Source organism: Globicephala melas, chromosome 4 (assembly GCF_963455315.2).
Source record: "Globicephala melas chromosome 4, mGloMel1.2, whole genome shotgun sequence".
Classification (NCBI taxonomy): domain Eukaryota; kingdom Metazoa; phylum Chordata; class Mammalia; order Artiodactyla; family Delphinidae; genus Globicephala; species Globicephala melas.
The window spans coordinates 96,296-120,528 of NC_083317.1; the positions used below are offsets into that span (position 1 = coordinate 96,296).

General features: G+C 45.6%; 1 protein-coding gene across 1 annotated transcript; it reads left to right on the top strand.

The window, feature by feature from the left end:
- The first annotated feature begins 1,428 nt into the window (after positions 1–1,428).
- S100B (S100 calcium binding protein B) lies at positions 1,429–8,351 on the top strand. The gene is made up of 3 exons (XM_030835695.2): positions 1,429–1,566; positions 4,409–4,547; positions 7,098–8,351. The coding sequence occupies exons 2-3, from the start codon at positions 4,410–4,412 to the stop codon at positions 7,236–7,238; spliced, it is 279 nt and encodes a 92-aa protein (XP_030691555.1). The 5' UTR covers positions 1,429–1,566; position 4,409; the 3' UTR covers positions 7,239–8,351.
- Positions 8,352–24,233: the final 15,882 nt, after the last annotated feature.

Consider the following 24,233-nt stretch of genomic DNA (forward strand, 5'->3'; position numbering starts at 1 on the left):
TGTGCACAAGAAAAACTTTAGCCTGCTCCCTCAGGAGTAAAAAAAATAGTTTGGAATTCTCTCATCCAACTACTGGACTGCTGAGCGCAGGGCCTGCCCTCTGGGCGCAAACATCGGCCTCCTGGGACAGCCAAGGGCAGGCTGTGTCCCGCCCGGTTCCAGGGCCCACAGGGAGGAGAGGGGCCACCCATCGGGATGAGACGGGCTTTCAGGTGCTGTGAGGCCCCCAGGATGGCATCCTCAGATACGGGCTCTGAGTTGATGCTAAGTCCTGGGGCCGCAAACTGGCCCTGGACTCACCAGTCAAAGGAGGACTCTCTGGTGGTCAGGGGGAGTCTCAACACACTCACGGGGGGCCCAGCTGGTGCACAGAGCACCCCTGTAGTTACTTCTTAGCTCCTGAATGTACAGTCAAGACAGACATGCTTGGCCACTGCAGAATCCCCTCGCTGGCTCCCCTACAGGTATCCATTGTGATAGGGAAAGCTAGTGAAAGTCCCAAGAACAAGACAGCTGTGTCCACAGACATTGTGTGCTGATCCTTCCGCGGCCACTGTGAACCCAAGTCAGCAGAGGGCCTGATTCGGGTTCAGACGTCCTTTGATGAGTCTGGGGCCAGTGCGCTTTGTATAATTTGTCTAAAGGAAGGCCTGTAGGGAGCCTCTCAAGACGGCAGTGGGGAGTCTGGACTTGACTTACCTTGGCTGGTTGTGAGGCCTCGGCGAGGGACCCCTGCCTGCACCTCCCCTAAACCGGAACATTTGGACAGGACGTGCCTGGGCACTGTCCAGCTCTGACAGTCTGCGGCCACTCACCCCGGCGGGATGGGGAGGCCTTCGGGTGGGCCTGGCATGTGCCCGCGATCATATTAAACTATTCGCCCCACATTTCAGTCCCTGCAAACGCTGGGCCAGTGGCTTAGCTCGGGATACTGATATCCACAGGTGCCCCGCCTGACGGTTAGTGGGGCCAGAGCAGGGGCGAAGCTCAGGGGTCTCCCCACTGGAAACCGGCTCGCGGGCCCTGATTCCCTCGCATTCAGCCTGCGCTTGGCTGCACATTTGCTTTGTCGGTTTCAATCAATAGTTCGTCTCCTCTCCCCACCCCCATCCTTGCCTTTAGAGGAACATCAATATTCATGCATAAATTTAAAAACAGCACAAAAAGCTGACTCCCCGCTTTCTGCCCCACGGGCCTTTTTCTTCCTTGGCCCGAGTGCAGGCTTGGCTCCCCAACGAGCGCCCGGTGGCGCCGTCAATGCGGCCCTGTGTGCAGCCCGGCAGCCCCAGCACCCCCCGCCCCCCGCCCCCACCGGCTGCGGAGCCAGCGGACGCGCCGCCCCCGCCCCCCGCCCTCGTCCCCCATTGGCTGCCTGGCCCGCAGGGGGACGGGCGCCGGCCCCGCCCCCGCCCCGCCCTCGTCCCCCATTGGCTGCCTGGCCCGCAGAGGGACCGTGCCGGCCCTGCCCCCGCCCGGGAACGAATAAGAGGCTGCCTCCGCCCCACGCCTGCGACTCAGGACGCGGCAGCCGGGAGGTTCCAGGAGCGACAACCAAGGACCACTGACGTGAGGACACTCAGGGGAACCTGCTCTGGTCTTTTGGGGGCAGGGCCCGGAGGGTGGGCTTGGGAACTGGGTGGTAGTTAAAAAACCCCTTTAGGATAATTGGCAGCGTTTCAAAAGTGTGAATCTTACTACTGCTTTGTGGACACGGCTCCCTCAACTGGGGGCAGCTAGAGGTCCATTCTGCTTGTTTTTGTCGCCACAAGTCGGGGAAACGTCACGTCTTGTGGCTCAGGTGATTGCTGCAAACAGGCCTCTTCCTTAACTCTTTGAGGACCAGGGGTTTGCGTCCCTCCGCGGAGAAGGACAGGCGGCCTGATGCTCCGGTCTTCCCCTTTCTCTGAGCAAATGTCAGGCCCCCCTGGACGCCGTGCAGAAACCACAATACATGGCAAGTGAGGAGGTCTTTGCAAGTAAATTACACATCGAGCCCAAGAAATTGCGGTTTATGGCGGGTTTAACCTTCTTCAGTCTTGCAGTTTCTTGGGAAGATCGGGCCACTTGCCCAGAGGGACTCTCACATCTTGTGTGATGTGTCCTTCTGAGGAGTTAACCCCCAAAAGTTCTCTTGCTTTCGAAATAAAAGGTTAATGTAGAACATTCATGGAATGAAGTGAAAGGGAAACATGGATATTTGATTTCCATTTCTCTTAAAAGACAGCCTTTAACCATCAATTGGGAAGAATTTAACAGGAAAAACTTTAAAAAGTTAATTTGTAGTGTGGTTATGAAGAAAATCACATTTTATGGAGTTTTCACACGTGGGATATATATTTTATGCCTTTCCTTTAGAAGAAACCCCGCTAGTCATACTTCACACAGAGTAATTTAGCCTCCCCTCCCCCAAGTCATCATGAAGCTCGAGAAGCGAAAGGATCACGCAAAAGTTTCTTGTTTTAAAAAAAATTAATAATTGAAAACGAATGCAAAGGACAAGAAAGTATGAAATGCTGAAGATTTTAATCCATCTGCATTATTCTATGTGTGGTATATCTGATTTTTAGGGACTTAGAGCAAAACAAAGTCTACTGATTATTAATAGGGTGAATTTAGCAAAGATCAGAGGCCAAGGCCAAAATCCTCAATCCTTTTTCATTTGAAAATCAGAAATAAAAATAAGAATTTAAATGTTATATTCCAATTTATTTTTAAGATGCAAATGATATTCAACCCAGGAATGGTTTTGCAAAAATTAGACATAATTCTTTTATTTATTTTTAACTATGACATTGCAAAGATTCCTTAATGATTAGAACTCAAGGCCAAAAGTTGGCAATTTCTCTCGCTGAGTGTCTCAGTTTTGTGAAACAATTGACAAGCAGTCCTTTGTAAACTGCCTGATTCCCAGGGTTGAACAGCTGTTTCCTTAGGTTGCAGGCCACGGTATAAGGTATGCGCTGGGACGGGAGATGGAAGCCTCCTGCTTCGATAAGTGCCGAGAAGGGGATGGCGACGCCTCCATGAATACCAAGTGCCTGGCGGTGGCCCAGCCTCCGGCCCATTTGTTCTGGCTTCAGGGCTGGTGTCGGGGAGGAAGACATTTTCCTCCACCCTTCTAGGTTCTTCTGGCCGGTCTAAGAATTAAATAGACGTGAGACAGGTTAACAGAAGAAACTCAAACCATAGTTTAATAACATGCATACATGGGAGAGACCCAGGAAGACTGAGTCACTCACAAAAACGCCCCAGACCGTCCTTCACCTTAAATACCATGATCAGCTAAAGACAAAGGAGGCTGTTGGGGGGTGGGGTGGCGTCTGGCAGTTCAAAGGGGAGGAAAGCAATTCAGACGGAGATGGAAAAGCACATGTTTGGTAAAGCAGTGTTTGCTGCGCCATGAAGAGGCGATGGGACACAGAGTTCCCCGACCCACCCTTGGCCCGTATTCTTTGCTGACATCTCTAGTGAGTACTCCATTCCTGTAACAGGCCCTCCATCTAAGCTCTGATTCAGGCAGCTAAGGGGAAGGTCATTGTTTATTCCTGAAACTTCAGGGCCTGGATCGTTTTCAGCCCCAAATAATCTGCATGCCAAAGAGACATTTGGGGTGGCAACTTTTCTCCCTACAACAGCTTCATCAGACGACCGTATGATACATGTTTGTTTCTGGTAGTCAAGGTACCTTTTCTTCATCTTCATTTTCAAAATAATTTGTGGCAATTCTATCATATTTATTTTTCCAGTTGAATTTTACAGCTGTTCCTCACCCATCCAAAAAACAAAAAAATGCCAGAGACATTTTTGTTAAAAATGAGTTTTAAAAAATGAGCTAAATTTATATATCCATTCGAAGGGAAGTAAGTTCCTACATTTTATGCCCTTAGTGTCTTTTGGAAGGACCTGCACTTTTCTTGCTAAACTTATTCTTAGTAATACATGTGTGCTGCTGTAAAATAAGAAGACTTTGCCACTATGTTTTCTCATTGTTCTTGACAGAACATAGGGATCCTATTGACTTTCGTATCCTCATCTGGTTCCTAGTCACCGCAGTTCATTCTAACAGCTTGCTCCCCTGCTCTGTCCTCTCATCTCGGAGCCAGGGCAGAGGGGGCCTCGGGTGGGGGTGGTGGAAGGAGTCAGTCCGAAGCCCCTTCACTGCTCTGCCTCTGTATTTTGGCTGAAGTTTCCCATTGGCCAAACCAACCAGAAGCCAGAGGGCGTGGGAACAGAGTAAACAGAGCGGGGGTGGGGAAGAGTGGCCCCAAGGGGTGACTGGAGAGATGCACCACTCTGAGCCCAAAAGGGGAGGTGAGCCGAGGCCGTCGTGCCCCCTGGGGGCTGAGGTCTGAGTAGGTAACACCTTAACTGTTCTGTGCTAGAAGGCATCTTTCTTTGTGGCCCCCAGGATGTCTGAGCTGGAGAAGGCCATGGTGGCCCTAATTGACGTCTTCCATCAATATTCCGGAAGGGAAGGTGACAAGCACAAGCTGAAGAAGTCCGAACTCAAGGAGCTCATCAACAATGAGCTTTCCCACTTTTTAGAGGTGAGTCTTGCTTTTTAAAACTGACAGGTTAATCTGCTCTCCTGTCCGCTTGTAAAACCACCTGCCCACTTTCTCTTCTGAGCTGCCCTGAAGGTGGTTCCAGGTCAGTGTCAGGACTCCTAGGTTGTTTCTGAAAACGTGTTTGCACTGGTGAGCCCTCAGTACAGAGGCTGGCTTAGGTAGGTCCCACCGTATTCATTTTGTGTGCAGTAGGAGCATCAAGGAAAGACTGCTGTCTCAAATGCAAAAGTACAGGTTCCAAATAACACTGCCTTTTCTCTGAGAAATCCAAGGATGTACAGCAATAACGATGACAAAAAAAAAAGACCAAAAAAAAAAAAGAAACAAGGGCTTCCCTGGTGGCGCAGTGGTTGAGAGTCCGCCTGCCGCTGCAGGGGACACGGGTTCGTGCCCCGGTCCGGGAAGATCCCACATGCCACGGAGTGGCTGGGCCCCTGAGCCATGGCCGCTGGGCCTGCGCGTCCAGAGCCTGTGCTCCGCAACGGGAGAGGCCACATCAGTGACAGGCCCACGTACCGCAAAAAAAATAAATAAAAAATAAATAAATAAAGATGACAAAATGGGATGGGAAATATACTCATGACTTATCATGGGTCACAGTGAACATATAAGAAGGCTGTTAAAAATAAGCTTTTGTTTGCAATGTCATAGTTAAAGCTTTTGTTCTTGGGAAAAGGACTGTTTCGGCTTTTCCTACGTGGTTACATGGTGATAAGATGCCGTTCACACAGCAGACGTTACTGAGCTCTCAGCTCGGTCGATGCTGGGAGAGACACAGGCCCCACAACCTGGTGCATCACTGAGTGGCCACAAGCTGCTCACAAGAGAGGCCCCGGGGCCTCGCAGGGGGCTCTGTGGGGCCAGGGGCCTTGGAGGGGAACTTGAGAAGCTGCGTGAGGGTGCCCAATGAGCCCCGTCCTGCCCTGGCAGCTCCTGCTCTGGTGGACGTGTGTCCAGGCTTCCCCAGCCGCTGCCTCCGCTGCCCTGGGATCAGCCACACGCATTATCTCTGTGGCATGAGCCCCGTGTCCTCGAGGCAATAAACTGCAGTCCACCTGGTGCCTGACCTTCCCTTGGTGCCCAGAACCAAGGTCACTGAAGTGACCAGTCACACACAGAGGAAATGGCCAGACCATGAACCAGTGCACTAGTGTCTGACCAAGAGCTAATTCCGGGGAAGATACTAGAGCCCCAGGCCAGGGCCCTGCCACACAGTGGTGGACAGCTGTCGTCCTGGGCAGGCTGGGCCACCGTGTAAGACAAGCCCCAGGCTCCATGTCCCATGTCTGCAGGGCTCCTCCCGCCCCACTGTCCCCGCCCCGCGCAAACACCCCATTGGCAGAGGAAGTGGCCTGCAGGCTTGGGGTGGGACCCTCTAGTCTGATTCCAGGGCTGGTGTTCTCAGGCGTCCAAGTTCACCTAGTGGCAGCTGCCCCATGCACGCTTTCACTTACCTGGTCCCCCCGATTCTGCCTCGTAACCTCACAATCAGAAGAAGGTCCCCGATTCTTCCATAAAACGAATTGTTGAAAGGATGAAATGAGACAGTGCTTGTCAAGTGTGGCTCAACGAGTGCAGCTACTGTCATTAATTATTGATTTAAAACATAGAAAAAGCTTAGCATGTGGGAACCACAATTTGTAAAAGGTAAGTAATTCACAGTAAGTGTTTCAAGGTATCATGAACATTGCTGGCCCGGTTTTATGAGGTAGTTTCTGTCTGGAGGCAAATCTATCATGTAATTGAAATTAATCTTTTAGCAGTTGTGTATAGGTCCTACCCCAATGCCCACAGGAATCTCAACCTTTTACATGTTTTATATCCAAGGCAGCCACTGTACATTACACTCAACTTCTTCAGGCCCAGCTCTCCTGCCCTGAGGACTGGTTATTCAGAACATTCCGCTCAGCGTACAACTTGCCTTCACTGTGTCCGTTCCTCTGAGACTCTTTCACCGCTCACTTGGCTGCATGTTGGGCAGAATGTCAGGAAAAGTCCCAGGACACCTGGAAGGCAACTCAAGTGGCAAAAAGACACAGAAGTTAATAAATTTAGGGCATGTTCCCCAGAGTTATTTCAGCCAAAAACCGCTTTCAAAACATGAAAATCCACTGGAAGCCCTCACTATAGGGCCTTCTACACACAGACGCAACGAAAAACTTACAGGGGCCAAAAGTCCAGACATTTGCATGTAACATGCTCAGGCTGATCTAGACCGTACTATTCTTTTCTGGGTATTTTAACACAAACAACCCGCAGCTTTTCAGATCTTGGCTGTTCCATTCAGTCTTTAAGTAGGCCAGGCCCCACTGGACCTAAAGGAAGGTGGAAAAGAAGGCTCAGACCCCCAGAGACTTCTGCCAGCCAACAGCCTCCTGGTCACAGGACAAGTCCTTTCTGGCATTTTTCATTTCGTGTCTGAGGTTGTTTCTGATACAAATTATTAAAGCCAGCCAACTCCTGATCATGTTTTGATATCCTTAAATTTCATTGAGCAACAAGCTGGACAACTGCTCTTATTTCTCCTAGGAAATCAAAGAGCAGGAGGTTGTGGACAAAGTCATGGAAACACTGGACAGCGATGGAGATGGTGAATGCGACTTCCAGGAATTTATGGCTTTTGTTGCCATGGTTACCACTGCCTGCCATGAGTTCTTTGAACACGAATGAACTAGAGAAAGCAGCCGGGCTGTTCCTGTAGCAGAGACGGAGGTCGGGCAGGGAAGCCAAGGCAGGGCTTGCAGGGTAGTAGGGGCTGAGCTTTCCAGCTGTGTCGTAGCTAATTAGGGAGCTTGATTTGCTTCGCGAATGAAAAACTGAAACCTCTTTGCAAAGGGCTGTTTTTAGTGGCCCCCAGCATTATTTCAGCGCTATTAGGCATCCGTGTTAGCTGACTGGCCCCAGGGACTCTTGGTGATCATCACTTAGGAAAGTCAATCCTCAGTCACAAAGCATGTGCTATACTGGCTATCCTGGCTGTGTAGACCCCCTAACCCAGAAAAAACAAACTGATTACCAGAAATAACTGGAGCATTGTGGTTTCCGTAAGCTTCCGCTATATTTAAAAACACAAAGCTTTGTCCACCATTCTTTGAAAAGGCTGCCCTTCATTAAATCTGCTCATCACTGGGGCAAATGAACCCTAATGTGGTTGGGTGGCCTGACAGTCTGTCCCACCTACCAAAGAGCATGGTCACATTTAGAGCCCTTTCCTACAGGTGGGCTGTGATTATTGAGTGAGTAGTTAATGCTAACAGTTCTAAATGGAAAATCTGTTTCATAAGCCGACAAGTACTGACATGGTAACTGTAATCAGAACTGAGAATCAAGCTTCTACATTCAGTGGGGTTCTCCCGACAGGATCACACTTTGCTGGATCTATGGGGCATGGGGCAGCAGGGGCAGGGGGCTCGGGGCGGATCTCAGCTCTGCCTCTGGAGACAGCTGTACCCAAGCACCCACGCCTCCTGTCCTGCCTATAGAATGAGGGTTATGACGGATGTGTTTGGTCTGTTGGTGAAGGTCATTCCCGACCTGTCTGTGTGCAGCAGACAGGGTCTGCTTGTGGCTGTTGGTGAAGCCAGGGAACTTTATGATCTTTATGCTTTTGTATCCACCAATTCAAATAAATCAAGTTACAAATATTAAGAATTACTTCTAGGAAAATTCAAATTAAGCTTATCCACTGTTTTTCTGTTTTGCTTTTTTTTAAGGACACAGACTTGGAAATCATAAACTAATTGTTCGCTTGTATTTGCATTAAATAAAAAGCATTGTAACAAGTCTCTGTAGCTGTAAAACATGAAATAAAAGCTAAATTCCTGCAAAACTGGGAAAAGGAGTAAAGTCCACGCACCCTGACGTCATCAGGGCTGCAGATGCTGCACCACCCAGGCCAGGGTCAGGAAGCTTGGGTGGAGTGGGGCAGGTCCAGGGGGAGGGACATAAAGGAGTGGGTCTGTGGAGAGGCGGGACCATGGGGAAGGACATAAAGGAGCAGGGTGTGGAGGGTGGGGCCATGGGAGGGAGGTAAAGGGGCGGGGCCATTGGAGGGACATAAAGGGGAGGGGCGGGCCATGGGAGGGACAGAAAGGGCCAGGGTGTAGAGGGATGGAGCTGGAGGGGCAGTGCCTGTCCGGAGGGATGAGCTTCTCTCTCCTCAGTTGCTCACCACCTCCTGCTAGGAACTTCCAGCCTGGTGGGCATCACGTGGCCCTCTCTGGACCAGTCGCCAGGGAGGGGAAATACACTGGTCCTGGCAGGAACGTCCGAGACCAGAAGTGGCCCCAAATGGGCACCAGCTCTGCAGGGGGTCATGGTGACGTGCTTCTCACTTTATATGTGCTTACCTGGACCATGTATCCTTGGTGAACTTTATGCAAATTATCAGTATGTCATTTTGATGTACAATCCTTTGTCTTGAAAATGTATGACTGTGCTTTCAAATTTTAACAGGTGGAACAATTCTCACAGTTTCTATTTGTCTTCCAGGTTATAATCCTCAGTTTGGCTTGAATAAAATTCCATTTTTCTTCTTTTTTTTAAAATTTAATTTATTTATTTATGTATTTATTTTTGCTATGTTGGGTCTTCGTTTCTGTGTGAGGGCTTTCTCTAGTTGCGGCGAGCGGGGGGCCGCCCTTCATCGCGGTACGCGGGCCTCTTACTGTCGCGGCCTCTCTTGTTGCGGAGCACAGGCTCCAGACGCGCAGGCTCAGTAGTTGTGGCTCACGGGCCTAGCTGCTCCGCGGCATGTGGGATCTTCCCAGACCAGGGCTCGAACCCGTGTCCCCTGCATCAGCAGGCAGGTTCTCAACCACTGCGCCACCAGGGAAGCCCCATTTTTCTTCTTGATTGCTAGTTGAAGTTCTGTTGACACAGGAACATGCCAGGGTGGGGAGCCTGGAGGGTGGACCACACCTGTCTAGCTCAGCCCAGGGGCCAGCATAGCCTGTGCACGAAAGGTCAGCCAGGGATGGGAGGTGAGCTGGCTCTGGGCTGTGGTGCTGCGGTGGACACACCTCTCCAGCTTGCTTTCAAAACACGTCTCTATGCCTCTGCTCATCGCTGCTTTAGCCACAAGTTGAATAAGTCTCTGCTGGTACTTCCCTTGCCCCCGTTGACCCAAGAATCCCAAAGCGACAGTTCCCAGATGTCCACTGTGCTTTCAAAGTGCACAGGAAAGAAGCCCAGGGCCCCAGCCCCCAGGGAGCCTGCCTAGGGCAGCCGCTGAGTGTGCCCCCGACCCCACATCCAGGGCATGCTTGTTTACCACAAGGAGGGAAGCTGCTTCCCAGCGTATCTGCATAGCCATCTTTGGGGCTCCTGGGGGCTTCCTCTCACCTACTACCATGAGCTCCAGTTTGTAAAATGTCCCTGATCCTCCTCTGACCTGTCCTCAACTAGAAGCACCGTCTAGTTCCATGAATGGGTGGTGATGGTCCCACACGGCCCCTGGCAGGTGGCATCCCCAGGTGGGTAGGAGGGTGCCTGGGGCATGTGGTTGCGGGGATGACCTGTCTCAGGCATCACCAGGGAAAATCAGTTCGCAGCTTTAGCCAGGAGCAAAGACAATTCACTCAGGGCCTCAGAGACAGGACAAAGGGAACTCTGCCCCAGGTTGCCTTCCCCATGGTCCAGTTCAGCCTCACAGGAATTCCTGTGCTCTATTGCTTTATCAGTTTGGTCCACAGTCACCCAGAGAACTGTCCCTGAGAGAAGCACTGAGTGTCTCGGGGCGAGACCCTGAGGCCATGGCCAGGATCCCATCTGTTGGCCCTGCAGTGTCAAGTGCTGTCAGAGAGTCTGGGGCCTGCTGAGGACCCACCTTCGCCCTCTGGACAGCGTGGACCACCCTGGCAGGCACGGCTGTCCCTGCCCGCAGTCTAGGCGACAATATCGCCAGACTTTCCTGCCACCAAAGGGAGGACTCCTCACCTCACGATCACAGAGGGAGGGGGGCTCGACGTTTCAGGGCCCCCCCACCCCCGCACAGAGTCCAGCCATACCCCATCCTCGAGGCCTGCAGGGACCGCGATTCCTGACCCCTGGCCACGCTCCCTCCTTAGTCCTGGCCCTGCCCAGACCACCAGGAGCAGTGATGCGGAGGTGGAGGTTGGGTAGGCCCCCGGCCCTCCCGGCCTTCTCTGGCCCTGGGGTCAGTCCCAGGGGCCTCTGCAAGCCGGCTCTCACTCCCACCCACCGTTTTAGACCTAATCCTGCCCAGCACCGGCCCTGCTTCCCTTCAGCTACAAAGGGAAGCGAGCTTTCCCCTGGACCAGTGGGCGGCCCCACTCTGGGTTTCTTCCTGGGGACAGCTGGTCTCCGCACGATGACAGCCCCTTGAGCTCCAGAAGCCTGTGAGCTGCTACGTGCAGGACCCCACCCTCGTCTCCAAGGCAAGGGGGGGGCCCTTCAGCCCTGGCCTGCCAGCCCCCAGCTGAGGCCCCAGTTTGACAACTCTTCCCGGAAAGTTCTGGGAAGGCCCACATCTCTGCCCCATGAGGTTTGTTTGCTGTTGTTTCAGGGTTTTTATTTTTATTTACTTTGTTATTTGTTTGAATTTACCAGTTCAAATTTATCACATTTATTCAAATTCAATGAAAAACAAGGCTGTTTTGACGAACACCAAGGATTATAATCAAAATTAAATCAGGGCTCAGACGACAACTGTCTCGTCTGAGCCTCAGCGGCCAACTCACATGGTTCACAGTATCGAGATTTTCTTGAGCAGGACGTTTAAGTTGAGGGATCCATCCCTCTCTGGCCCAGGAAACTTGGGTTCTGGTAACTACAGACGGTGGAGACCTCTGGGCATCAGGAGACAGATCGGAGGACAGTGGCTCTCACCCTTCACCTCAACCAGCTGGAGCTTGGACATGACCTGGGCAGCCCCCATGTTGGCAGCTGGGTGGCCTTTGGGCCAGGCAGGCGTGGACAGGGGGTGCCCGGTCCCTCATCCTGAAGCAAAGAGGGGGTCCTGCACCCCTTTAATTATGACACTCATGGCATGTCTGCTAGCCGTCAGCAGAGTGAGACCCTTTCACAACCTCCTTTCACTGCATTTGTGGAGGAAAGGGCTGGCCTCTTGCAAAGGAGGGCGTGCGAAAAAGACGCTACTCAAGCACACTGGCAGGAGGCCAAGCAGGGAGGTTCGGCCTCTCGGCTGGAGCTGGAGCAGAGCCGAGGCTGAGACTGGCAACCTCCTCAGGGACAGAGCCTGACCCCAGCACCATTCACTTATCATGCAGGTCCCTGGAGTAGCTCGCACACAGAGGAGGCCACTCCCGAAATGTTCCCCTCTGTGCTGGGCTGGGTACGGACACCGGGTCATGTGGGCCCCACAGAGCCCTGAACACAAAACTCCCCTGGGAGCTTGTTAAATATCCGAGGCACCAGGCCTCCCAGATCTGGGATGTGACCTTGTCTGTGGGACTGTTTTAATAGGAACTCAGGCAATTCTCATCCTCAGGGAAGTTAGGAAACACCAGGTTAGCCTGGCTGATCCTTCTGGAGGAATTGTGGCTGCCCGCCCTGTATAGCAGGCCTCACTCGAGGCAGAGGGTAGGAAGGAACAGGGACACCCCAGTCCCTGGCCAGTCTCACTGCACCTGGCCCCTCTGGACTGCAGCGTTCTCGTCCGGGAACAGGTGTTGGCTGGTGCGTGGATGTGCCCTAGGGTACCCCCTTCCCCTTCTCCTGGTTCTTACACCTTGTGTGGTCCTCCCCTAAGTGTTCCTGATCGTAGGGGAAAGCATTCGGTCTTCCGTCATTAAGTACGATGTTAGCTGTGGGATTTCTGTAATGTCCTTTATCAGGTTAAGTAAATTCCCTTCTATTCCTAGGATGCTGAATTTTGTCAAATGCTCTTTCTTCTGTATTTATTGAGGCTGATCATGTGGTTTTGGTTTTTATTCTATTGATATGGTATATTACCTTAACTGCCTCTCAGTTTAAACCCATCTTGCATTCCTGGGGTAAATCCAGCTTGGTCACGGTGTATGATTCTGTCTGTATGTTGATGGATTTGGTCTGCTAGTATTCTGTTGAGGACTTTTCTGTTCATATTCATAAGAGATATTGCTCTGTGGTTTTCTATTCTTGTTAATGTCATTGTCTGGTTTTGGTGTCAGGTAATATTGGCCTTATTAAATGAATGTTTTCTCTTCTATTTTTAGGAAGGGCTTGTGACAAACTGGTATTAATTTGTCCTTAAATGTTTGGTAGAATTCAGTGGTGAAGCCACCTGGGTGGGGAGTATTTGGGTTTTTTTTTTTGTTTTTTTTTAAATTACCTATTCAATATCTTCACTTGCTATAGGTCTATTCAGATTGTTAGTTTCTTCTTGAGTCAAGTTCTATAGTTTATGTCTTTCTAGGAATTTGTCCATTTCATCTAAGTTATCTAATTTGTTGGCATACAATTATTTATAGTATTCCTTCATAATTTTTTTTAAAATTTCTCTAAGGTCAGTAGTAACGTCCTTTCTTTCATTCTGATTCTAGTAAGTTGAGTCTTCTCTTTTTTCTTGGTCAACCTAGCTAAAGGTTTGTCAATTTTGTTGATATGTCCAAAGAACTTGTTTTTGTTTCATTGATTTTCTCTATTACTTTTCTCTTATCTAGTTCATTAATTTCCACTCTCTTTTATTACTTTCTTTCTTCTGCTTGCTTTAGGTTTATTTGCTCTTTTTCCAGTGTCTTTTGATGGAAACTTATGTTATTGACTTGAGATCTTTCTTCTTCTTTTTTTTTTTTTTTTTGCGGTACACAGGCCTCTGACCGTTGTGGCCTCTCCTGTTGCGGAGCACAGGCTCCGGATGCACAGGCTCAGTGGCCATGGCTCACGGGCCCAGCCGCTCCGCAGCATGTGGGATCCTCCCAGACCGGGGCATGAACCCATGTCCCCTGCATCAGCAGGCGGACTCTCAACCACTGCGCCACCAGGGAAGCCCTCTTCTTTCTTAATACAGGCATTTACAGCTATAAATTTACCTCTAAGCACTGCTTCAGCTACATGCCATCCTTCATTTTCATTCATTTCAAAGTATTTTCTGATTTCCGTTTTGATTTCTTCTTTGAGTCATTGTTTATTTAGGAATGTGTTGTTCAATTTCTACATATTTCTCAGCTTCTCAAAAGTTTTTGTTGATTCTTAATTTAATTCCATTGTGGTTGAAGAATGTACTATGTATTACTTTTATCTTTTTAGAATTTATTGAGGTTTGTTTTATGGCCTAGCATACAACCTAGCCTAGAGAATATTCCATGTGTACTTAGGAAGAATGTATATTCTGTTTTTTTTTTTTTTTAAAGCTTTGTATATGCATTTTATCTTTTGAAACAGAACCTATTACATCTTCTTTCTAAATTAATTAATTATCTTTGGCTGCATTGGGTTTTCGTTGCTGCACGCAGGCTTTCTCTAGTTGCGGTGAGCGGGGGCTACTCTTCGTTGCGGTGCGCGGGCTTCTCATTGTGGTGGCTTCTCTTGTTGCGGAGCAGGGGCTCTAGGTGCACAGGCTTCGGTAGTTGTGGCATGTGGGCTCAGAAGTTGTGGCTTGTGGGCTCTAGAGCACAGGCTCAGTAGTTGTGGCACACAGGCTTAGTTGTTCCACGGCACGTGGGATCTTCCCGGACCAGGGCTCAAACCTGTGTCCCCTGCATGGGCAGGCGGATTCTTAACCACTGCGCCACCAGGGAAGTCCCTTCTGCTGTTCTTGGGTAGAGTGTTTTATAGGTGTCTTTTAAGTCTAGTTGGTTTATAGTGTTGTTCAAGTCCTCCGTTACCTTTTGATGTTCTGCCTAGTTATTCTATCCATTATAGAAAATGTGTATTGATGTCTCCAATATCATCCTTTGTTTTCTATCAGTTTTTGCTCCATATATTTCAGTGCTCTATTGTTAGGGGCATACATATTTATAACTATTAGGTCTTTCTGATGGGTTGGTCCTTTTATCATTATAAAATGTCCCTTTTTATCTCTTCTAGTAAATATTTTTTTAAAGTGTATTTTATCTAATACTCGTAAAGCCATTACAGCTTTCTCGTGGTTGCTACCTGCATGGAGTATCTTTTTCCATTGTTTTACTTTCAATCTGTCTGTATCTTTGAGTCTAAAGCATGTCTCTTGTTAGTAGCATACAGTAGGGTAATACACACAGGGTCTGAAAAATCCGCCCTCTGAATGAATTGTTTAACCCACATTTACTGTTATTATTGATATAGTTGGATTTGCCTCTGCCACTGTACTTTTCGTTTTCTGCATGTCTCGTGTCTTTTTTTTTCTTTCTTTTTTTGCCTCTAATCCTCCTCTACCACTTTCTTTGGTATTAAGTAAATATTTTCTAATGAAGCATTTGAATTTCTTGACTGATATTTTCACTATTTTTTTAGCGGTACGCATCCTAACTTATCAGAATCAGCTTCAGATTTATACTAGCTTACTTCCAGTGAGATACAGAAACATTGTTCCTATATATCTCTATTCCATTTTCCTCCTTTTTATGATTTTTAAATATATATTACATCTATTAATGTTACAAACCCAACAGTACATTGTTATAATTATTATTTTACCATCTTAAAATTAGCCCAATACAGCTTTGCTCCCACCAACTTCTTTTGTACTGTTATTGGCAAAAATATTACACATACATTTTATTTCTATAAGACCAAGATTACATTATAATCATATTATTTTATACAATTGATTTTTAAATCAGTTAAGGAGAAAAAATTTTGCATTTATATCATCTTATAATTACCTTTATCTTTACCAGTGTTCTTTGTTTTTGCATGTGAATTCAAGTTACCATTTGGGGTCACTTGCTTTTAGCCCAAAGGACTTTCTTTAGTATTACTGGTAATGTAAGTTGGCTAGCAACAAATTCAATCGTTTTTTGTATATCTGGGAATGTCTTTATTTGGCCTCCACTTTTGAAAGGTACAGTTCTTGGTTGATAGTTTTTTTCTTTCAGCTCTTTGAATACGTCACCCCACTGTCTTCTGGCCTCCATTATTGCTGCTGAGAATTCAGCTATCAATCTTATTGGGGTTCCCTAGTAAGTGAAAATAGTTTCTCTCTTGCTGATTTCAAGGTTTCCTCTTTTGTGTTTCGGTATTTTTACCATATGTCTGTGCATCTTTTTGTGTTTATTCTACTTGGAGTTTCTTGAGCTCCCTGATGTGTAGGTTTTCAATATATCTGGGGAGTTCTCAGCCATTATTTCTTTGAGTTTTTTTCTGCTCTTTTCTCTCTCTCTCTTCCCCTTCTGGTACTCCCATTACACATATTGTTGGTGAGCTTGGTGTCCCACGTGTCTCTGAGACTATGTTCATTTTTCTTCTTTCTTTTGTCCCTCTCTGTTCTTTGGATTGCATAATATTTATCAATCTACTTTCAAGTTTGCTAATTCTTTCTTCTTCCAGTTCAAAACTACTGTTGAGCCCCTCTAGTGAATTTTTCATTTCAGTGATTGTACTTTCCCAACTCCAGAAATTTCTCTTTGGTTTACATTTATATAAATGATATCTGTAGTTATACATTTATGTTTATATGATACCTATATTATTTACATTATATAAAACATTATACATTATATTTAACATTTTATTTTAATCTCTTTATGGGTATTCTTTATTCGATGTGACACTGCCATCATACCTTTACTTCTTTAATCATGGTTTCCTTTAGTTCTGTGACATATTTGGCTACTTTCAAATCTGACATCTGGTTAATCTCACAGGCATTATCTGTCGTTGTCCTTTTTTTCCTAGTGTATAAGTTATACTTTTCTGTTTCTTTACGTGTTTTGTAACATGGTGGGGGGGAAACTGGGCATTTTAGATAATACATTGTAGCAACGCCTGGTTCTTGCCACTCCCTCCTCCCTCCAGGCCTTTGTTTAATGACTGGCTGGATTACTTCAGTGAAATCTCTTCCCCTCAGCCCCTGCAGAAGCTTCTGCTATTGTCCCTCAAGGAGGTGCAGCCTTGGGCAGGCTTAGTCGCCCTGGGCTGATGGTGCTTTCGGCAGGTCTCTCCAGTCCCTTTCCCTGACCACACCCAGCTGTGAAGTTCCACCGACTGCCAGCTGACTGCTCTATCATTTCAGCATGCTCAGGGGGCATAAATTGCTCTATAGCTGAATGTGATCCAATTCAGGATTTATTGAAGAAATAGTTCCCAAAGTCAGTGTTTGAGATTTGTTCTAACCCCAGGAGGGCTCTTCCTACCGGTCTCTTTCCCTGGTTCTCCTGCAAACTACTTGGCCTACAAGTTAGCTTGTATCTTCATTGAATCTATGAACTTCCTCCCAATTGCCTTTCACCACACTTGTACTGCTTTTGAGAGTGTCCTTATGATTGAACTTCTCCACGTTCTGGTGCAAATGAAGTCAGTTCCTTTAGGAAGAGATGGGGAGATACCTGTTTTATAGCTTGCTTCTCCCCCAAGGCAAAATCTCCAAGCCAGGGTTCTGGGCCTGGGAGTGAGAACAATGGCGCACGTCTTTCTGAGTGACACCGCTGCTTTAGGAGCTAAGCACTCAGTGGAGTTGGGGGCAGTAGCCTAAGGTCCTCCCAGCTTGCCTCTCCAGGTATGGAACCACCATCTTAAGAGCTGGGAAGGGCACCCAGGGCCCTGTACACTCAGAGGCACTTTACCCAAGGTAGAGGCTCCATGCCATGAGCAGAGGCTGGATGGAAGAAGAGATCTCTCATCTCTCACTTGCACTCACCCAGAACTTAGCTGCATCAACAGGTAACTGGGGGCAGGAGCCTGTGTTCTTGGCTGTGCCTGTTTGGAGTGGAATTTCTGCTTGGCTCAGCTGGGAGGTGGGAGGGGAGGAGCAGTCTTGGTTCAAATAACAGACTCTTGCTTTTATTAATGAACTTTCATGTATAGACATTTCTTCATTTGTTGTATACACTTAGGACCATTTCCAAAGGCTTAAAAGTTTTAAAAAAAATAATTTTCACCCACTTTGCTGGCAAGCATGTCTATGGAGCTTCTCAGGCCATCATGCCAGACGCTGACCTTCTTTCTTTATCTTCTCATGTAAAGTATATGCTAAGCACTGCTTGTCTTTGAACTTGTGCTCCACCCCATCAGAGCACAACAGCCTCCAGACAGCCTCCATCCTGCTGCTTCCACCTGGAGCCCTGCAGCACCTGGGTGCACATACCTGCAAATCCAGCTCGCTGCTGCTGGGGGTGGTGACAGGTGACAATACCTCTGTGCCCCCTTTTCTCCTCAAAGCTTCATCTGGCCCCTTCAGGCCCTTCTTCAACTTTGGGCTTGTGGCATCTGTAATGAACATTCATGATATCTGGCCTTTTCAGTCCATTTCAGAGCCTGGGGAGTAAGGTGCACCATACTCAGTTGGCACTTAAAATTAAGAATAACATCTCAATTTCTCACTTTGCGCTGCCCCTGGCAAACTTTACTTCCAAACCATCTCACGGCCTCATGTAAAAAGGTTCCCCCATTGAACCCCGAAAGGCAGACCAGGGGGAGGATCAGAGTGAGGAAGGGAGTGAGCTTACCTGGGGTGAGGCTTCAGGCTCTCAGACCACCCACAGCAGGGAGGGTGACCCAGCCACCTGCATGGACAATTTAAAGACTATTCCTCTTGAGCACAAGAAGTTTTGAAATTTTGCATGTAGTGACCTATTAAAAGAATTCTTCAGGACTTCCCTGGTGGTCCAGTGGTTAAGACTCTGTGCTTCCAATGCAGGGGGTGTGGGTTCAATCCCTGGCTGGGGAACTAAGATCTCATATGCCATGGTGCAGCCAAAAAACCAGAACAAAACAAAAAAAAAACAAAAAAGAATTCTTCATTACTGAAACTGAGTATCATACAACACTAAATGCACCAACATTCGAATTACAGGGGTCCCAAAAGAAGAAGAGAAAAAGAAATGGTCTGAGAAAATATCTGAAGAGATTATAGTCGAAAACTTCCCCAACATGGGAAAGGAAATAGTCACCAAAATCCAGGAAGCACAGAGAGTCCCATACAGGATAAACCCTAGGAAAAACACACCAGGACACATATTAATCAAACTAACAAAAATTAAATTCAAAGAAAAAATATTAAAAGCAGCAAGGGAAAAACAAAAAATAACACACAAAGGAATCCCCATAAGGTTATCAGCTGATTTTTCAGTGCAAACTCTGCAGGCCAGAAGGGAGTGGCAGGATATACTTAAAGTGATGAAAGAGAAAAACCTACAACCAAGATTACTCTACCCAGCAAGGATCTCATTCAGATTCGATGGAGAAGTCAAAAGCTTTTCAGGCAAGCAAAAGCTAAGAGAATTCGGCACCACCAAACCAGCTTTACAACAAACGCTAAAGAATGTTCTCTAAGCGGGAAACACAAGAGAAGAAAAAGACCCACAAAAACAAACACGAAACAATTAAGAAAATGGTAATAGGAACAGACATATCGATAATAACCCTGAATGTATAAATGGATTAAATGGCCCAACCAAAAGACACAGACCAGCTGAATGAATACAAAAACAAGACCCATATATATGCTGTCTACAAGAGACCCACTTCAGACCTAGGGACACATACAGACTGAAAGTGAAGGGATGGAAAAAGATATTCCATGCAAATGGAAATCAAAAGAAAGTTGGAGTAGCAATACTCGTATCAGGTAAAATAGACTTTAAAATAAAGAATGTTACAAGAGAAAAGGAAGGACACTACATAATGATCAAAGGATCAATCCAAGAAGAAGATATAACAATTACAAATGTTTATGCACCAAACATAGGAGTACCTCAATACATAAGGCAAATGCTAACAACCATGAAAGGAGAAATTGACAGTAAAACAATAATAGTAGAGGACTTTAACACCCCCACTTACACCCATGGACAGATCATCCAAACAGAAAATAAATAAAGAAACACAAGCTTTAAATGACATAATAAACCAGATAGATCTAATGGATATTTATAGAACATTCCATCCAAAAATGGCAGAATACACTTTCTTCTCAAGTGCACACAGAACATTCTCCAGGATAGGTCACATCTTGGTTCACAAATCAAGCCTCGGCAAATTTAAGAAAATTGAAACCGTATCAAGCATCTTTTCTGACCACAATGCTATGAGACTGGAAATCAACTGCAGGAAAAAAAATGAAAAAAACACAAATACATGGAGGCTAAACAGTGCGCTACTAAATAACCAAGAGATCCCTGAAGAAATCAAAGAAGAAATTAAAAAATACATAGAAACAAACAACAACGAAAACATGATGACCCAAACCTATGGGACGCAGCATAAGCAGTTCTAAGAGGGAAGCTTATAGCAATTCAATCTCACTTCAAGAAACAAGAAAAATCTCAAATAAACAATCTAACCCTACACTTAAAACAACTACAGAAAGAAGAACAAAGAACCAAAGTCAGCAGAAGGAAAGAAATCATAAAGATCAGAGCAGAAATAAATGAAATAGAAACGAAGAAAACAATAGCAAAGATCAATAAAACTCAAAGCTGGTTCTTTGAGAAGATAAACAAAATTGATAAACCCTTAGCCAAACTCATCAGGAAAAAAAGGGAGAGGATGCAAATCAATAAAGTTAGAAATGAAAAAGGAGAAATCACAACTGACACTGCAGAAATACAAAGGATTATAAGAGACTACTACAAACAACTATATGCCAATAAGATGGACAACCACAAGGAAATGGACAAATTCTTGGAAAGGTACAATTTTCCAAGACTGAAACAGGAAGAATTAGAAAATATAAACAGACCTATCACAAGTAATAAAATTGAAACCACAATTAAAAATCTTCCAACAAACAGAAGTCCAGGACCAGATGGCTTCACAGGCGAATGCTATCAAACACTTAGAGAAGAGCGAACATCGATCCTTCTCAAACTCTTCCAAAAAATTGCAGAGGGAGGAATACTCCCAAATTCATTCTACGAAGCCACCATCACCCTGATACCAAAACCGGAAAAAGATACCACAAAAAAAGAAAATTATAGACCAATATCCCTGATGAACATAGATGCAAAAATCTTGAACAAAACACTAGCAAACAGAATCCAAGAGCACATTAGGAGGATCATACACCATGATCAAGTGGGATTTATCCCAGGGATGCAAGGATTCTTCAATATACTCAAATCAATCAATGTGATACAGCATATTAACAAATTATGGAATAAAAACCACATGATCATCTCAATAAATGCAAAAAAAGCTTTTGACAAAAATTTTGACAAAAATGCAAGACCTTTTTTGACATAACCAACCTTTGACAAAAATGCAAGACCTTTTTTGACATAACCAACCTTTTTTGACATAAACAGCAAGACCTTTTTTGACCCACCTCCTAGAGTAACAGAAATAAAAACAAAAATAAGCAAACGGGACTTAATTAGACATAAAAGCTTTTGCGCAGCAAAGGAAACCATAAACAGGACAAAAATACAACCCTCAGAAAGGGAGAAAATATTTGCAAATAAAACAACAAACAAGCTTTTGACAAAAATGCAAAAAGCTTTTGACAAAATTCAACACCCATTTATGATAAAAAAAACTCTCCAGAAAAAGGGCATAGAGGGAACCCACCTCAACATAATAAAGGCCATATATGACAAACCCACAGCAAGCATCATACTCAATGGTGAAAAACTGAAAGCATTTCCTCTGAGATCAGGAACAAGACAAGGATGTCCACTCTCACCACTCTTATTCAACATAGTTTTGGAAGTCCTAGCCACGGCAATCAGAAAAGAAAAAGAAATAAAAGGAATACAAATTGGACAAAGAAGAAGGAAAACTGTCAACATTTGCCGATGACATACTATACACAGATAATCCTAAAGATGTCACCAGAAAACTACTACAACTAATCAATGAATTTGGTAAGGTTGCAGGATACAAAATTAATGCACAGAAACCTCTAGCATTCCTATACACCAACAACGAAAAATCAGAAAAAGAAATTAAGGAAACACTCCCATTTACCGTTGCAACAAAAATAAAATACCTAGGAATAAACCTGCCTAAGGAGGCAAAAGACTTGTACTCGGAAAACTATAAAACACTGATGAAAGAAATCAAAAATGACATAAACAGATAGAGAAATATACCATGTTCTTGGATTGGAAAAATCAATATTTTGAAAATGACTATAATGACTATATAAAGCAATCTATAGATTCAATGCAATCCCTATCAAACTACCAATGGCATTCTTCACAGAATTAGAACAAATATTTTTACAATTCTTATGGAAATACAAAAGACCCCAAATAGCCAAAGCAATCTTGAGAAAGAAAAACGGAGTTGGAGGAATCAGGCTCCCTGACTTCAAACCATACCACAAAGCAAGAGTGATCAAGACAGTATGGTACTAGCACAAAAACAGAAATATAGATCAATGGTACAGGATAGAATGCCCAGAGATAAACCCACGCACATATGGGCACCTAATTTACGACGAAGGAGGCAAGAATGTACAATGGAGAAAAGACAGCCTCTTCAATAAGTGGTGCTGGGAAAACTGGACAGGTACATGTAAAAGGATGAAATTAGAACACTCTCTAACATCACACACAAAAATAAACTCAAAACGTAAGACTAAATGTAAGACCAGACACTATAAAACTTTTAGAGGAAAACATACGAAAAACACTCTTTGACATAAACAGCAAGACCTTTTTTGACCCACCTCCTAGAGTAACAGAAATAAAAACAAAAATAAGCAAACGGGACTTAATTAGACATAAAAGCTTTTGCGCAGCAAAGGAAACCATAAACAGGACAAAAATACAACCCTCAGAAAGGGAGAAAATATTTGCAAATAAAACAACAGACAAAGGATTAATCTCCAAATTACACAAACAGCTCATGGAGCTCGATATCAAAAAAAACAAACAATCCAGTTAAAAAATGGGCGGAAGACCTAAATATACATTTCACCAAGGAAGACGTACAGATGGCCAAGAGGCACATGAAAAGATGCTCAACATCACTAATTATTAGAGAAACGCAAATTAAAACTACAATGAGGTATCACCTCACACCGGTCAGAATGGCCATTATCAAAGAATCTAGAAACAATAAATGCGGGAAAGGGTGTGGTGAAAAGGGAACCTTCCTGCACTGTTGGTGGGATTGTAAATTGATACAACCACTATGGAGAACAGTATGGAGGCTCCTTAAGAAATTAAAAATAGAACTACCATACGACCCAGCAATCCCACTACTGGGCATATACCCTGAGAAAACCATAATTCAAAAAGAGACATGTACTACAATTCTCATTGCAACACTATTTACAATAGCCAGGACATGGAAGCAACCTAAGTGTGCATCGACAGACGAATGGATAAAGAAGATGTGGCACATATATACAATGGAATATTACTCAGCCATGAAATGGGACGAAATTGAGATATTTGTAGTGAGGTGGATGGACCTAGAGTCTGTCATACAGAGTGAAGTAAGTCAGAAAGAGAAAAGCAAATATCGTATGCTAACACATATATGTGCAATCTAAGAAAAAAAAAAGGTCATGAAGAATCTAGGGGTAAGACGGGAATAAAGACGCAGACCTACGAGAGAATGGACTTGAGGATATGGGGAGGGGGAAGGGTAAGCTGTGACAAAGTGAGAGAGTGGCATGGACATATATAAACTACCAAACGTAAAATAGCTAGCTAGTGGGAAGCAGCCGCTTAGCACAGGGAGATCAGCTCGGTGGTTTGTGACCACCTAGAGGGGTGGGATAGGGAGGGTGGGAGGGAGGGAGACGCAAGAGGGAAGAGAAATGGGAACATATGTATATGTATAACTGATTCACTTTGTTATAAAGCAGAAACTAACACACCATTGTAAAGCAATTATACTCCAATAAAGATGTTAAAAAAATAAAATAGAGCTGGAGCAGCCATTCCAGACGGGCGGCGGGAAAAAAGATGTGGCACAGATATACAATGGAATATTACTCAGCCATAAAAAGAAACGAAACTGAGTTATTTGTAGTGAGGTGGACGGACCTAGAGTCTGTCATACAGAGTGAAGTAAGTCAGAAAAACAAATACTGTATGCTAATGCGTATATATGGAATAAAAAAAAAATGGTACTGATGAACCTAGCTGCACGGCAGGAATAAAGAGGCAGACGTAGAGAATGGACTTGAGGACATGGGGTGGGAGGGCGAAGCTGGGGCGAAGTGAGAGCAGCATTGATATATACACACTACCGAATGTAAATAGTTGGCTGGTGTGAAGCGGCAGCACAGCACAGGGAGATCGGCTCGGTGCTTTGCGATGACCTATCGGGTGGGATAGGGAGGATGGGAGGGAGGCTCAAGAGGGAGGGGATATGGGGACACGTGTATGCATATGGCTGATTCGCTTCGTTGTGCAACAGAAACTAACACGATATTGTGAAGCAATTATACTCCAATAAAGATTTAAAAAAAACCCTTGAGGGACTTCCCTTTTGGTCCGGTGGTTAAGAATCCGCCTTCCAATGCAGGGGACGCAGGTTCGATACCTGGTCGGGGAACTAAGATCCCACATGCCGCGGAGCAATTAAGCCTGCACACCGCAACTACTGAGCACGCGTGCTCTGGAGGCCGCACCACAACTAGAGAGCCATGCGCAGCACAGTTAC